At 44.7% G+C, this 15000-nt stretch overlaps 1 protein-coding gene across 1 annotated transcript in view; it reads right to left on the bottom strand.

Moving 5' to 3' along the window:
• LOC126988328 (unconventional myosin-Ia-like) overlaps positions 1 to 15000 on the bottom strand; it is an 87227-nt gene that overhangs the window by 1031 nt on the left and 71196 nt on the right. The window contains exons 22-24 of the mRNA XM_050846384.1: positions 10474 to 10609; positions 9227 to 9350; positions 694 to 910 (exon numbers count right to left, since the gene is read on the bottom strand). Coding sequence (XP_050702341.1) covers positions 694 to 910; positions 9227 to 9350; positions 10474 to 10609 — 477 coding nt within the window. The remainder of the gene's footprint in view (positions 1 to 693; positions 911 to 9226; positions 9351 to 10473; positions 10610 to 15000) is intronic.

The following is a 15000-nucleotide window of genomic DNA, read 5'->3' as shown; positions in this document are numbered from 1 at the left end:
TCCTAGCCCCCTCTCTCCTTCCCTCACCTCCTCCTCCTTCCCTCACTCCTTCGAACTGCTCCTCCTCCTCCTCCTCCTCCTCCTCTCTCTCCCCTTCCCCCCCTTTCTCCCATCTCAACCTTCCCTCACACACCCACCCACCCACCCACCCACCCACCCACACACACACACACACACACACACACACACACACACACACAACCCCTTTCCCATTCCTCCCTTCCTCTCTCTCCCTCCCCTTCTCCAACCCCCTAAACACCCCTCTCCCCCCTACCATTCCTCCCCACCTCCTCCTCCTCCTCCTCCCTCCTCCTCCTCCTCCTCCTCACTCTCCCCTTACCCCCCTTCCTCCCATCTCAACCTTCCCTCACACACACATACACACACACACACACACACACACACACAACCCCTTTCCCAATCCTCCCTTCCTCTCTCTCCCTCCCCTTCTCCAACCCCCTAAACACCCCTCTCCCTTACCAAGAGAAGATGGCGCCACTATAAACATTTGCCTGCGCCATGACGAGCTGGGGCCGAATACCATCCATGCCCCTCAAGCAAGCCTACCGGTGCTATAGGCATAGACGTAAAAAAAAAAAAAAAAAAAAACCTCCTCACCTTCCCCCCACCTCCTTCTCCTCCTCCCCTCCTCGCCCCCTTTCTCCTCCCCCCTCCTCCCCTTCCCTCACTTACTCGGTGGAAATATTCACATCCGGGGGTTTCCCTGCCGCGTTCTGCACCACCAGGAACAGCTTGGTCACTACCTCGATCACGTGACCCGTCTGCAGCACCAGGTCACCCTTCCGCTTCACCTCGTCCGAGCCAAACAGACATCCCGGGTTGAGGTTCTGGGAGCCGGTCACGTCAGCGGTGGGCGAGGCGGGCTTGACGTGCAGGACCGCGATGTCGTCTGTTAAGAGAAAGAGAGCAAGGAAATGGAAGAGTGGAAGAGGCAGAGAAAGAGGAAAATAGAAGAGGAAGAGAGAACAAATTAGAGAGAGAGAGAGAGAGAGAGAGAGAGAGAGAGAGAGAGAGAGAGAGAGGAAAGGAGGAATAGAAGGGGAGCAAGGAAATGGAAGACAGGAAGAGGCAGAGAAAGAAGAAAATAGAAGAGGAAGAGAGAGAGAGAGAGAGAGAGAGAGAGAGAGAGAGAGAGAGGGGAAAGGAGGAATAGAAGGAATTAGAGAGAAAAAAGGAGGAAGGAAGGAGAAAGAGAGAGAGAGAGAGAGAGAGAGAGAGAGAGAGATTAATGCTTGTATAATTAAAGGTAACTAGCTGGCATTACGACTGTTACCCAAGGCCACAGAGGAGATTAGCCAGGTTTTTATGAGTGAGAAAGGAGGTTAACCGGTTCAGAAAGGAGATTAACCGGGTGAGAGGAAAGATTAACCGGGTATTCATGGGTGAGAGGGAAGATTAACTGGGTTTTCATTGGTGAGAGAGGAGGTTAACCGGTTCAGAAAGGAGATTAACCGGGTGAGAGGGGAGATTAATTGGGTTTTCATGGGTGAGAGAGGAGATTAACCGGGTATTCATGGGTGAGAGAGGAGATTAACCGGGTTTTTATGGGTGAGAGAGGAGATTAACCGGGTATTCATGGGTGAGAGAGAAGATTAACCGGGTTTTCATGGGTGAGAGAGAAGATTAACCGGGTTTTCATGGGTGAGAGAGGAGATTAACCGGGTTTTCATGGGTGAGAGAGGAGATGAACCGGGTTTTCATGGGTGCGAGAGAAGATTAACCCAAGGCCACAGAGGAAATTAACCGGTTTTTCAAAGGTGATCTTCCCGTTCCTGATGCAGAAGTCGTGTAAACCTATCACCAGCATCACGAAACAGCCCATGAAAACCACAACAACTTCCACGAGAGGCTTTGCAAACAGGCGAACATCAACATCCATCCCCTCCTAGTCCTCCTCTTTTTTTTCTTTTTTTTCTCATCAATCATCCCTTATGCAAGAGTTAACCAGCATTTTTATTCCTTCATCCCTGTAATGTCCAAATCCCGTATGCAAGAGTTAATCAGCATTTTCATTCCTTCATCCCTGTAACGTCCAAATCCCTTATGCAAGAGTTAATCAGCATTTTCATTCCTTCATCCCTGTAATGTCCAAATCCCTTATGCAAGAGTTAACCAGCATTTTCATTCCTTCATCCCTGTAATGTCCAAATCCCTTATGCAAGAGTTAATCAGCATTTTCATTCCTTCATCCCTGTAACGTCCAAATCCCTTATGCAAGAGTTAATCAGCATTTTCATTCCTTCATCCCTGTAACGTCCAAATCCCTTATGCAAGAGTTAATCAGCATTTTCATTCCTTCATCCCTGTAACGTCCAAATCCCGTATGCAAGAGTTAATCAGCATTTTCATTCCTTCATCCCTGTAACGTCCAAATCCCTTATGCAAGAGTTAAACAGCATTTTCATTCCTTCATCCCTGTAACGTCCAAATCCCGTATGCAAGAGTTAATCAGCATCTTCATTCCTTCATCCCTGTAATGTCCAAATCCCTTATGCAAGAGTACGAAGAGGAAGTGGGTTAGTGTTCCTCCTCCCCTCCTTGCCCATCGTTAGGTATATGGGCTAAAGGCTCTTCGTCTCATCAACTCCCCTCTTCTTACTGATAGTCTTCTACCGCCCAAATTCCGCCGCAGTGTTGCCTCTCTATCTTCTATCGATATCTTCCTGCTGACTGCTCCTCTGAACTTACAAACTGCATGCCTCCCCCCTCTCGCGATCCAGCTGCACAAGTCCTTATGCTGTTCAAATCCCTTATGCAAGAGTTAATCAGCATTTTCATTCCTTCATCCCTGTAACGTCCAAATCCCTTATGCAAGAGTTAACCAGCATCTTTATTCCTTCATCCCCGTATTGTCCAAATCCCTTATGCAAGAGTTAACTAGCATCTTCATTCCTTCATCCCTGTATTGTCCAAATCCCTTATGCAAGAGTTAACCAGCATCTTCATTCCTTCATCCCTGTATTGTCCAAATCCCTTATGCAAGAGTTAACCAGCATCTTCATTCCTTCATCCCTATACTGTCCAAATCCCTTATGCAAGAGTTAACCAGCATCTTCATTCCTTCATCCCTGTACTGTCCAAATCCCTTATGCAAGAGTTAACCAGCATCTTTATTCCTTCATCCCTGTGCTGTCCAAATCCCTTATGCAAGAGTTAACCAGCATCTTCATTCCTTCATCCCTATACTGTCCAAATTCCTTATGCAAGAGTTAACCAGCATCTTCATTCCTTCATCCCTATACTGTCCAAATTCCTTATGCAAGAGTTAACCAGCATCTTCATTCCTTCATCCCTATACTGTCCAAATTCCTTATGCAAGAGTTAACCAGCATCTTCATTCCTTCATCCTTAGAATGTCCAAATCCCTTATGCAAGAGTTAACCAGCATCTTCATTCCTTCATCCCTTTCTCTGGTAAACTATGAAACAGCCTTCCTTCGTCTGTATTTCCTTCTGTCTACGACTTGGCCTCTTTAGAGTGTAGCGTCAAGAGACTTCGCCGCCTGAAATTGACCTCTCTTTTGACCACTCTTCCCTGCTCTCTTTTATAGGAGCAGTGTTTAGCGGGCATTTATTTATTTATTTATTTTTGCCCTTTAGCTGCTTCCTTTGATGTAAAAAAAAGATAACCATTTTAATTTAACACAAACTTAAACCATCCTAACCAAAGCAAACCAACTTTTTTTTATACGTTTCGGCCTATGGCTGAGGTTGGCTTTCTTGGTGGGGCTGATGGTCGGCCCCAGCCCGATGTGGCGCAGGCAAGTGTTTTTACAGTAGCGCCATCTTGCTTGGCTCATGCTACCCCCCGGGAGCTTATCTTTGATCCTCTTTTTTTTTTAGAGAGAGAATCTAGAGTCCGGGTTGATAGGTGGTCTCCAAGCCAGCATATGGGTGGTCTTAGGCCACTCGGCGGTGACGGAAAAATCCCAGCTGTTGAGGCGGGCTAGAGGCGAACCTGCACGCGCCACCGGCACGGCACGCTGACCCCTCAATCACAGCATCCCCTTACTAAACCGACCCTTGTTTAGTCCAACACAGCCAAACCGAACTTAAACTAATCTAACCAAATTGAAACCAACCCTTACCTAATCTAATTTAGCGTAACTATCATACACACACACACACACACACACACACACACACACACACACCTAACTTCACCAACACATCATCTAATCTCACCGCCATCTCCGCCTTGTCATCCTCGTGGTGATGACGGTGTTGGTGGTGGAGATAGTGGTGATAGTCGTGGTGAGGGTTGTTGTTGTTGTTGTTGGTGGTGGTGGTGGTGGTGGAGGTAGCGATTGGTGGTGGTAGCGATTGGTGGTGGTGGTAGTGGTGGTGGTGGAGGTAGCGATTGGTGGTGGTGGTAGTGGTGGTGGTGGTGATGGTGATGGTGGTGGAAATGATAGTGGTGGAGGTGAAAATGCAGGTTCAAGTTGTGTCGGTGGAGGTGTTGGTGGTGGTGTTGGTGAGGGTGTTGGTGGTGGTGGTGTTGGTATTGTTGTTGGTGGTGGTGACGGTGTTGTTGCTGTTGTTGGTGGTGGTGGTGGTGACGGTGGTGGAGGTGTTGGTGGTGGTAGTGGTGTTGGTGGTGGTAGTGGTGTTGGTGGTGGTAGTGGTGGTGACGGTGGTGGAGGTGTTGGTGGTGGTAGTGGTGGTGGTGACGGTGGTGGAGGTGTTGGTGGTGGTAGTGGTGGTGGTGGTGGTGGTAGTGGTGGTGGTGGTGGTGACGGTGGTGGAGGTGTTGGTGGTGGTAGTGGTGGTGGTGACGGTGGTGGTGGTCTGCTATCACGTGACGCGGTTGCTCATCCTGGCAGGTGAAGTGCCTTGATAGTGGCCACGCGGGGATGGTCTGATAAGGAATGTTGCTGCGGCTTTGTCTGGGCTTATGAGGGGCTGCATGTGTCTTTTTTTTCCTCCTCCTTTATCTTTTCTCTCTTCCGCTCCCTTCCTTTCCTCCTTTCTCTCTTCTTCTTTTCGTTTATGGTCCATATTTTCGATTAACGTTCTCAAGGTAAGGTAAGGCAAAGATCAATAGGTAAGGGAAGGCAGAGGTGCATAGGAAGGCTACATAAGGGAGGCGGTGGCTGAGTGGTTCTCATGTGGGCGCCGCGTTCTCTTGGACGTGGGTTCGCGTCCTGCCCACTGCAACAAGCTGGGATTTTTCAGTCACAGTCGAGACTACCCATATGCTGTCCTGAAGACCACTTGTCAACCCGGACCATAAATTATCTCTCAAAGATGAGCTCTGGGGGCAGCATGAGCCAAGCAAGATGTCTCCACTATAAACAGTTGCCTGCGCCATAACGGGCTGGGGCAGACCATCAAGTCCCACCAAGAAAGACTACCCCAGCTATAGGCAGAAACGTAGAAATAAAAAAAAAATCAAGGTAAAGTAAGGTAGATGTACATAGGTAAAGGTAAGGTAAAGGTGCTTAGGTGAGGTAAGGTAAGGTAAGGTAAGGGGGAGGGGGGAAGGGGGGGTGAATGTTAGGGCAAGTACTCCTCTCCCTCACTCTCTCCTGCTATCATTCTCACTCTTCAAACGACTTTTTCAAGTATTCCGTCCAGCTTCCTGTTGCAAGAAGTAACCGGCTCTTTCACCATCCTCACTCATTCTATCATCCTCACTCATTCTATCATCCTCACTCATTCTATCATTCTTACTCATTCTATCATTCTCACTCATTCTATCATCCTCACTCATTCTATCATTCTTACTCATTCTATCATCCTCATTCTATCATTCTCACTCATTCTATCATCCTCACTCATTCTATCATTCTTACTCATTCTATCATCCTCATTCTATCATTCTCACTCATTCTATCATTCTCACTCATTCTATCATTCTCACTCATTCTATCATTCTCACTCATTCTATCATTCTCACTCATTCTATCATCCTCATTCTATCATTCTCACTCATTCTATCATTCTCACTCATTCTATCATTCTCACTCATTCTATCATTCTCACTCATTCTATCATCCTCATTCTATCATTCTCACTCATTCTATCATTCTCACTCATTCTATCATTCTCACTCATTCTATCATTCTCACTCATTCTATCATTCTCACTCATTCTATCATCCTCATTCTATCATTCTCACTCATTCTATCATCCTCACTCATTCTATCATTCTTACTCATTCTATCATCCTCATTCTATCATTCTCACTCATTCTATCATCCTCACTCATTCTATCATTCTTACTCATTCTATCATCCTCATTCTATCATTCTCACTCATTCTATCATTCTCACTCATTCTATCATTCTCACTCATTCTATCATCCTCATTCTATCATTCTCACTCATTCTATCATTCTCACTCATTCTATCATTCTCACTCATTCTATCATCCTCACTCATTCTATCATTCTTACTCATTCTATCATCCTCATTCTATCATTCTCACTCATTCTATCATTCTCACTCATTCCATCATTCTCACTCATTCTATCATCCTCACTCATTCTATCATTCTTACTCATTCTATCATCCTCATTCTATCATTCTCACTCATTCTATCATTCTCACTCATTCTATCATTCTCACTCATTCTATCATCCTCATTCTATCATTCTCACTCATTCTATCATTCTCACTCATTCTATCATTCTCACTCATTCTATCATCCTCACTCATTCTATCATTCTTACTCATTCTATCATCCTCATTCTATCATTCTCACTCATTCTATCATTCTCACTCATTCCATCATTCTCACTCATTCTATCATCCTCACTCATTCTATCATTCTTACTCATTCTACCATCCTCATTCTATCATTCTCACTCATTCTATCATTCTCACTCATTCTATCATTCTCACTCATTCTATCATCCTCACTCATTCTATCATTCCTACTCATTCTATCATCCTCATTCTATCATTCTCACTCATTCTATCATCCTCACTCATTCTATCATTCTTACTCATTCTATCATCCTCATTCTATCATTCTCACTCATTCTATCATTCTCACTCATTCTATCATTCTCACTCATTCTGTCATCCTCATTCTATCATTCTCACTCATTCTATCATTCTCACTCATTCTATCATTCTCACTCATTCTATCATTCTCACTCATTCTATCATTCTCACTCATTCTATCATTTTCACTCATTCTATCATTCTCACTCATTCTATCATTCTCACTCATTCTATCATTCTTACTCATTCTATCATTCTCACTCCTATCATCCTCACTCATTCTATCATTCTCACTCATTCTATCATCCTCACTCATTCTATCATTCTCACTCATTCTATCATTCTCACTCATTCTATCATTCTCACTCATTCTATCATTCTCACTCATTCTATCATCCTCACTCATTCTATCATCCTCACTCATTCTATCATCCTCACTCATTCTATCATCCTCACTCATTCTATCATTCTCACTCATTCTATCATTCTCACTCATTCTATCATTCTCACTCATTCTATCATTCTCACTCATTCTATCATCCTCACTCATTCTATCATCCTCACTCATTCTATCATTCTCACTCATTCTATCATCCTCACTCATTCTATCATCCTCACTACTCCTATCATTCTCATATCATTTTAACAATCTATCATTTTATCATTCTATCATACTCACTCATACCATTCTATCATCCTATCTTTCTTTCACTCAGTCATTCCATCATTCTCACTTCTATCATTCTCAGTAATTGTATCGTTCTCCTAACATTCTATCATTCTCCTATAATTCTATCATTCTCCTATAATTCTATCATTCTCACTCCTATCATTCCTTCATTCTACTATCATTCTCTCATTCTCCTTCGATCAATTTCCTGCTACCATTTCCACTCTTCAAATGACGTTTTCAAGTGTTCTGTCCAACTTTCTAATGCACAAAGTAACCGGCTCTTTCATCCTAACGGTTTCAATGACACGTCAAAGCCAGTTCTGTCCATCTTCCTAATGCAAGAAGTACTCAGCTCCTTCACTCCTTCCTGATATCACTGTCAAGGTTTATATAACGTGTTCAAGTGCTCTGTCCAACTTCTTAATGCATCCTCACGCTTTGAATGACATTACAGAGCGAGTTCTTCCATCTTCCTAAAGCAAGTAGTGTTTTTTTTTTTTTTTTTTTTTTTTTTTTTTTATGGAGGGGGAGGTAGCTCAAGGGCAAAAACAAAAACAGCAACAAAATAGGCCGCTAGACGCTGCTCCAACGAAAGGAAACTACACGAGAGGCAAGGGGAGAGGTCAACTTCGGAAGGAGAGATGCCTCGATACTCTCCTCTTGAAAAAAAGTCAAGTCGTAGGCAGGAGGAAACACAGACTAAGTTAGGCTGTTCCAGAGTTTACCAGCGGAAGGGATAAAAAAATGAAGATGCTGGTTAACTCTTGCATAAGGGTTTCGGACAGGATAGGGGTGAGCAAGAGTGGAAAGTCGAGTGCAGCGGGGCCGCGAGAGGGGGGGAAGCATGCAGTTAGCGAGTTCAAAAGAGCAATCAGCATGAAAATATCGATAGAAGATAGAAAGAGAGGTAACACTGTGGCAAAATTCAAGAGGTAGAAGACTGTCAGTAAGAGGAGGAGAGCTGATGAGACGAAGAGCCCAAGGGTCGTATTTTACAACATTCGTCGCCCAAGTTCACATATTTGGCAAAGCTTTCGTAGGAGTTTGGGGCATTTGCAGTAGTAGTTTTATAATCCTGGTGGTAGTCTGACCCTTCTTCTGTAGCATGAACCTCAAAAAACACTCATTAGAACCCGACTGATCCCCTCTTTGACCTTTAGAAATAGCTGATGTGAAAAGCGAAAGTGTCTTATCATACCGACGTAGACAACACAGTACTCAGCTCCTTCATTCTTTAAGCTTCTATGCTCACCGTTTGCCTGTTTCTGTTTGTGTGTGTGTGTGTGTGTGTGTGTGTGTGTGTGTCTGTGTGTGTGTGTGTGTGCATCAGTCCGGGTCCAGGGGTAGTTTCATGACCCTGGTGATAGTTTGACCCTTCCTCTGTACCATGAACCTAAAAAAACACTCTTGAGAACCCGACACACACACACACACACACACACACACACACACACACACACACACACACACACACACTGACCTAGATATCTTAAAATACGCCAACTGTCTACCTCTATATCCACCTGGTTGTCTGTCTACACTCAACCCTATCTACCTTTGAGTACTTTTATCTGTGTACTCACCGAGGTAGGGCGACAGGGATATCCTCTGTATCTCTAGAGCCGGTATCCTGTACTTGATCTGAAGGGTTCGCTGGTCCAGGATAAGCAGCGAGTTGGTGGAGACAGCGAGGAGGATTGGCACAAACTGGGTAGAGAAAGGGAAGGGAAAAGTTAGAAGAGATAGATGTTGTAGGTAGGGAAAAAGATGAGGGATTTTTTTTATTTTTTTATTTTTTACAGCAGAAGAGTCAGCTCAAGGGCATAAAAAAAGGTAACAAATGTGGAAAAAAAAGCCCGCTACTCAAATGCTGCTCAGATGCTGTAGAAAGGGAAGATGAGGGATAGATAGGAGAGAAGATAAGGGGTGAAAATACTGGAAAAGGAAGAACAGGGAGATGAAGGTTAGAGGAGATGATAGATGCTGTAGATAGGGAAGATGAGGGATAGAAAGGACAAAAGAGGATGAAAATGCTGGAAAAGGAAGAAGAGGGAGATGAAGGTTAGAGGAGATGATAGATGCTGTAGATAGGGAAGATGAGGGATAGAAAGGACAAAAGAGGATGAAAATGCTGGAAAAGGAAGACGAGGGAGATGAAGGTTAGAGAAGATGATAGACGCTGTAGATAGGGAAGATGAGGGATGCTGTAGAAAGGGAAGATGAGGGATAGAAAGGACAGGATAAGAGGATGAAAATGCTGGAAAAGGAAGAAGAGGGAGATGAACACACACACACACACACACACACACACACACACACACACACACACTCTCTCTCTCTCTCTCTCTCTCTCTCTCTCTCTCTCTCTCTCTCTCTCTCTCTCTCTCTCTCTCTCTCTCTCTCTCTCTCTCTCTCTCTCTCTCTCTCTCTCTCTCTCTCTCTCTCTCTCTCTCTCTCTCACACACACACACACTTCATTGTCCTCTTTGTAGTCCGTTGGAAGATAAAGAAATGAGAGAGAGAGAGAGAGAGCGAGAGAGAGAGAGAGAGAGAGAGAGAGAGAGGGGGGGGGAGTTTTTTACGCATAACTCTCTCTCTCTCTCTCTCTCTCTCTCTCTCTCTCTCTCTCTCTCTCTCTCTCTCTCTCTCTCTCTCTCTCTCATCATACACACACCTATGCACTTTTTTTTCTTCTTCCTCTTCATTTTAATTCTTTTTTTCTCATTTCCTTCTTTATATTCATCTTTTCTCTCCCTCTCTTCTCTCTCCTTCTGTACACTTTCTCTCCCCACCCCTCTCTCCTCCTCCTCCTGCTCCTCCTGCTCCATACCTTGCCTGCCGAGCGCGTGATCTTGTTGACGATATCAGCAAACACAACGTACTGGTCGTTTGTCTCGGCCGCCAACTTCTTCCATTGCCCGTTCTGCCGCAGCCTCACGTAGTCGCCCAGGAACGGATGCGAGATGCTGGGAATGGAGATGGAGGTTAGAGGAGACCTCATCTCGATTATGCGGTTCAGTTCTGGTCACCCTACTATCGAGTGGATATCAAGATGTTAGAAGCTCTACAGAGGAGGATGACAAAGATGATTCAAGGGGTGAGAAACCTGCCGTATGAGGACAGACTGAAGTATTTAAATCTACACTCTCTAGAAAGGCGAAGGTTGTGAGGTGACCTGATCTAAGTCTATAAATGGATGAAGGGCTTTAATAAATAGGGTTCTGGTTGTAAAAGAACCAGGTAGAACACGTAACAATGGTTTTAAGTTAGATAAATTCAGATTCAACAAAGACATAGGCAAGAATTGGTTTACCAATAGAGTGGTGGACGAATGGAACAGACTTAGCAGTCATGTGGGTGCCAATACCATAGATACATTCAAGAAGAGGTTGGATAAATTCATGGATAGTGAGGTAAGGTGGGGTTAGGATTACAGGAGCTGCCTTGTATAGGCCAACCGGCCTCTTGCAGACTCCTTACGTCTAATGTTTTTATGTTCTTATTTAAAAACCCTCCCTCCGTACCTCCAACATGGGGAGAGAGAGAGAGAGAGAGAGAGAGAGAGAGAGAGAGAGAGAGAGAGAGAGAGAGAGAGAGAGAGAGAGAGATGAGTTGAAGAGGAGAGAATGACCAGGTAACAAGATAATAGAGTTGCTGAGAAATGGAGATGAGAGATGAAGCAGAGATGAAGTGAAGAATAGATAATTAAATGAGAGACAAACCAACTGTTATTCCGTCGAAATATAAACACACACACACACACACACACACACACACACACACACACACACACACACACACACACACACACACACACATACACACACACATTTCTCCTCCCCAATCCCTTCTTCCCTCTCTCCCTTCTCCTTCCCCTCCCCTCCCCTTTCCATTCCTTTCCTCCCTCACTCCCCTTCTCCTCTCCCATCCCTCCTCTCCCCCCCTTCCCTTCCTCAATTGCAAGCACAACAACAACACCTGGACATGGCTACGTTTCGTTGGCACGCACGCACTCCTGCTGCCCCTCCCTGAGGCTGAATAGCAGAACGGAAAGCCGCGGCCAATTACAGCCTATGTACCCCAAGACCCATGAAAGGAAAGTGCTGGCCAGATGTCTAGCTAGCTAGTAGAAAATTACGAAAATATGAGCACATTGTTGAACGACTACTTCCTTTCAGTATTCACACAGGAGGATCGAACGACTATACCGGAAAGAGTTCAGGTGTACGAGGGCGGGGATGGCGACAAATTGAGGGATATAATCATTACCAGGCAAGTAGTTCAGGATGAGATAGATAAGCTTAAGAAGAACAAGTCGCCAGGTCCTGACGGGATATTTCCGAGGGTATTAAAGGAATTAGGTGATGTACTCAGTGACCCACTAACCGACATCTTTAAGATGTCGGTAAATACTGGCTATGTGCCGAGCCTATGGAAAGTAGCTAATGTGACGCCGATTTTTAAAAAGGGGGACAGGTCAGTTGCCTCAAACTATCGCCCAATTAGCTTAACATCGGTTATAGGCAAGATGCTGGAGTCCATAATAGCCAGGAACATTCGGGAGCATTTAGAGAAACATAGCTTAATTCACGACTCGCAGCATGGGTTCATAAAAAGGTAGGTCATGCCTCACCAATCTCTTGTCCTTCTACAATAAAGTATTTGAGGCAGTTGACAGAGATGAAAATTATGATGTAATCTATCTTGATTTTAGTAAAGCGTTTGACAAAGTTCCTCACCAACGACTGTTGCTTAAATTACAGGCTCACGGAGTAGAGGGTAAAGTTTTGAACTGGGTCAAGGCGTGGTTTAGCAATATGAAGCAAAGAGTACAAATCAATGGTAAAAGATCTGACTGGGGATGTGTTACGAGTGGGGTCCCATAAGGTTCGGTATTAGGTCCACTTTTGTTTATTATTTATATCAATGACTTAGATACAGGAATTAGTAGTGATGTTAGTAAATTTGCAGATGATACCAAGATCGGTAGAGTAATTGAGTCGGATCGGGACACTAGTATTCTCCAAGGTGAACTCAACAAACTGTATGACTGGGCGGATAAATGGCAGATGGAGTTCAATGTAGGGAGGTGCAGTATTCTGAGTGTAGGTAGGAACAACCCCTCACATAACTATTGCTTAAATGACACTCTCATAAGCAGGTCTGGGTGCGAGAGGGATTTAGGGGTCTTAGTGAGCTCTGATCTCCGTCCAAGGGCACAATGCATTCAAGCTAGAAATCGAGCTAATAGGGTACTTGGATTTATTTCAAGGAGCGTAAGCAACAGAAGCCCCGAAGTCTTCCTCAAACTATATTTAGCATTAGTTAGACCTCATCTTGACTATGCGGTTCAGTTCTGGTCACCTTACTATAGAATGGATATCAAAATGTTAGAATCGGTGCAGAGGAGGATGACGAAGATGATTCAGGGGTTGAGAAACTTGCCATACGAGGAAAGACTCAAACAGTTAAACTTGCATTCTCTAGAAAGGCGAAGGGTGCGTGGAGACATGATCGAGGTTTATAAATGGATGAAGGGCTTTAATAAGGGAGACATTCATAAGGTTTTGTTGGTAAGAGAACCGGGTAGGACACGAAGTAATGGGTTTAAACTGGATAAATTCAGATTCAACAGGGACATAGGCAAAAATTGGTTTACTAACAGGGTGGTGGATGAGTGGAATAGGCTTAGCAGTCATGTGGTGAGTGCCAATACAATTGTCACATTAAAAAATTGACTAGATAAATTCATGGACAGCGATATTAGGTGGGGTTAGATACACGGGAGCTTAGGGTCAAAGGAGCTGCCTCGTACAGGCCTACCGGCTTCTTGTAGACTCCTGTGTTCTTATGTTCTTATGTTCTTATGTCTGCGGCCAAAATATCCTTTCAAAATTTGGGTAGATTTCGGCGAAAGTTGGCAAGGCTGACGCCAAGACAGTCGGGAAGACCGTAGGGAAGGCCGTCGGCCAACTCCTTGGCAAATGTTGGCAAACTGGTCGGCCAATCAGTTCACAAACAGTCTTGTCGAGAGTTGGCGACCGTCTGCGAGGCCGTCGTCAAGACCATCTGCTACTGTCAGCCAATCGGTCGGCCGAGTCGTGGTTGTCGTAGACATGGTGCCATTTGAAAAATGACAGTTGAGACTCGTCTTGAGACTAATTGCCAGCATGTCGCTCCCCCAATTCTTGGAGCGTGGGAGCCGATTTTTCAAATCCAAAAGTCGCTGAGCAGTCGTGGCAAAGAGTCGGCACAGTGTGAAGGGGCCTTAAAGCGTCTTGGAATGTCTCATCGCCTCCAAGGACACAGGCGGCTGAAGTCTTCCCGGAGGTGATGGAGAGACGGTCGAGGCGGATGCCGATTGGCGAGGACTCAGACGGATTACTGCGGCATTAGAACCCGTTGATAGGGGGTCAAGGCTGCACGGAATGTGACGGGGCGTGCACCGGTGCGTCTTGAAGGTGCCGTGTTGGAGGAGGATAAAGTGAGTGTGTTGTGTGTGTGTGAGTGTGTTAGTGTGAGTGTGAATTGCATGTACCTGTTCATGTGTTTGTTCGTTTTTCTCTTATTCTTCTCGGTCTTTACGTTTTATTTTCTTCCTGCTCTTCTTGAATGTGTGGCTTGAATGGGACAGTGTGTTGGCTTTGTGCAGGCAGGTTTGTGCACGGCTCCTCGAATTTCTTGACATTAATTATTGCGCGACAGTTTCAGAGAGGATATATCTCCATCATCAGACATTTAGTTGTAGAGAAAATAAAACAAAAAACATGACATAATAACCGCGATATGCAGCATCATGCTGGTCAACAAGTAACATAATAAACCAGTGACTTAAAAGGTGAGACTTAAAATATCCTAAAAACACCCAAAAAAACACACCATGAGGAGGAAACCAGACGTGACCTGTCTTGCCTTAGAAGCAAATAAGATCAAGTGACTTCAGGTTGGCGCCCAGTGATGGCCTAAGTCTGTATGTAAGCAGTGATTCTACAACAGGGAGCTCCATTGCGTTGGAGTGCAGTGAGAGGACTGAGAATGAGTCTTTTTAATGACATGACCAAAATTCAGAGTGTTCACGTATAGCACTAAAAGAGGGGGAGTGCTGTGCATGAACACTCTCTGAGTTTCAATCATGTCATTAAAAGACTCATGCTCAGTCCTCTCTATGCATTCTAAGGCAATGGAGCTCCCTGTTGTGGAATCACACTCACTGGGCGCCAACCTGAAGTCACTTGATCTTATTTGCTTCTAAGGCAAGACAGGTCACGTCCGGTTTTCTCCTCATGGCGTGTTTTTTTAGGTGTTTTTAGGATATTTTAAGTCTCACCTTTTAAGTCACTGGTTAATTATGTTACTT

Source organism: Eriocheir sinensis, chromosome 69 (genome assembly GCF_024679095.1).
Source record: "Eriocheir sinensis breed Jianghai 21 chromosome 69, ASM2467909v1, whole genome shotgun sequence".
In the NCBI taxonomy this organism is placed as follows: Eukaryota; Metazoa; Arthropoda; class Malacostraca; order Decapoda; family Varunidae; genus Eriocheir; species Eriocheir sinensis.
Note: the sequence above shows the minus strand (reverse complement) of the source record. Positions and strands in the feature narration are given on the sequence as shown.